At 59.9% G+C, this 714-nt stretch overlaps 1 protein-coding gene across 1 annotated transcript in view; it reads right to left on the bottom strand.

Moving 5' to 3' along the window:
- Window positions 1-374, bottom strand: part of NETO2 (neuropilin (NRP) and tolloid (TLL)-like 2) — a 28,339-nt gene extending 27,965 nt beyond the window's left edge. Inside the window, exon 1 of the mRNA XM_009997480.1 lies at window positions 310-374. Within this exon, the coding sequence (XP_009995782.1) occupies window positions 310-374 (65 nt within the window). The remainder of the gene's footprint in view (window positions 1-309) is intronic.
- Between the last annotated feature and the right edge of the window lie 340 nt (window positions 375-714).

The following is a 714-nucleotide window of genomic DNA, read 5'->3' as shown; positions in this document are numbered from 1 at the left end:
GGCTGGCTGCAGCCTGCTGCCTGCAGCTCCGGGAAGAGCCCATCACACGCTTTTGTGCGGCTGTTGTCTGACGGGAGTGACAGCTAAAATGGAGCTATTACTTTACAAGAAGTTAATAAAAAGGCGCACTTAGCCTGCTGCTTGCCCTGGCTCCCATCCCACTGGTTATCCATCACATCGGGTTAGCTTTGTGCGGGGAGATGTTTCTTAGGGAAAGGGCCCGAGGGGGAGGCAGGGTAGCCATTTTGAGGGGGGGGCCCCCCCCCCGCCGCCGGGCCCCGCCGCGGGGCCCCGCGTCCTCCCGGACACCGAGGAGCTGGCGATGGAGATGCGTGACAGGGAGGGCCGCTGGTGTTCCGGACAGCGGAGAGCATGTCCGAGCACGGTTGCCCTGCCGATAGGCTACGTGTAACAACACATGTAAGGCCATTAGAGATGTTTTCAATTGTCCTATAGGCAACACGGGTTGAGGATCTCAGGGTATTTAATGTAGGATGTCTTTTCCCCTAGAATTGCCGAATGGGCGAGGCTGAGAGCTTTTGCTCAGCGTCCCGAAGTGTTGAAACAAGGACAGCACGGAGCATGTTGCAAAGCTTTGCGCAGCGGGCAGGAGCGGTCCGGGCCCCCCCGGCCCGTTCGTCGCGGGCTTCCCGTGCCCGAGAGCAGCTCCAGCCCCTCTCGCAGGATGAAGGAAGTCACGTTCTCCGCTGAACT

The sequence above is a fragment of the Chaetura pelagica genome, unplaced genomic scaffold, assembly GCF_000747805.2.
Source record: "Chaetura pelagica isolate M959 unplaced genomic scaffold, ChaPel_1.0 scaffold425, whole genome shotgun sequence".
Classification (NCBI taxonomy): domain Eukaryota; kingdom Metazoa; phylum Chordata; class Aves; order Apodiformes; family Apodidae; genus Chaetura; species Chaetura pelagica.
This window is presented reverse-complemented; position numbering and strand designations above follow the sequence as displayed.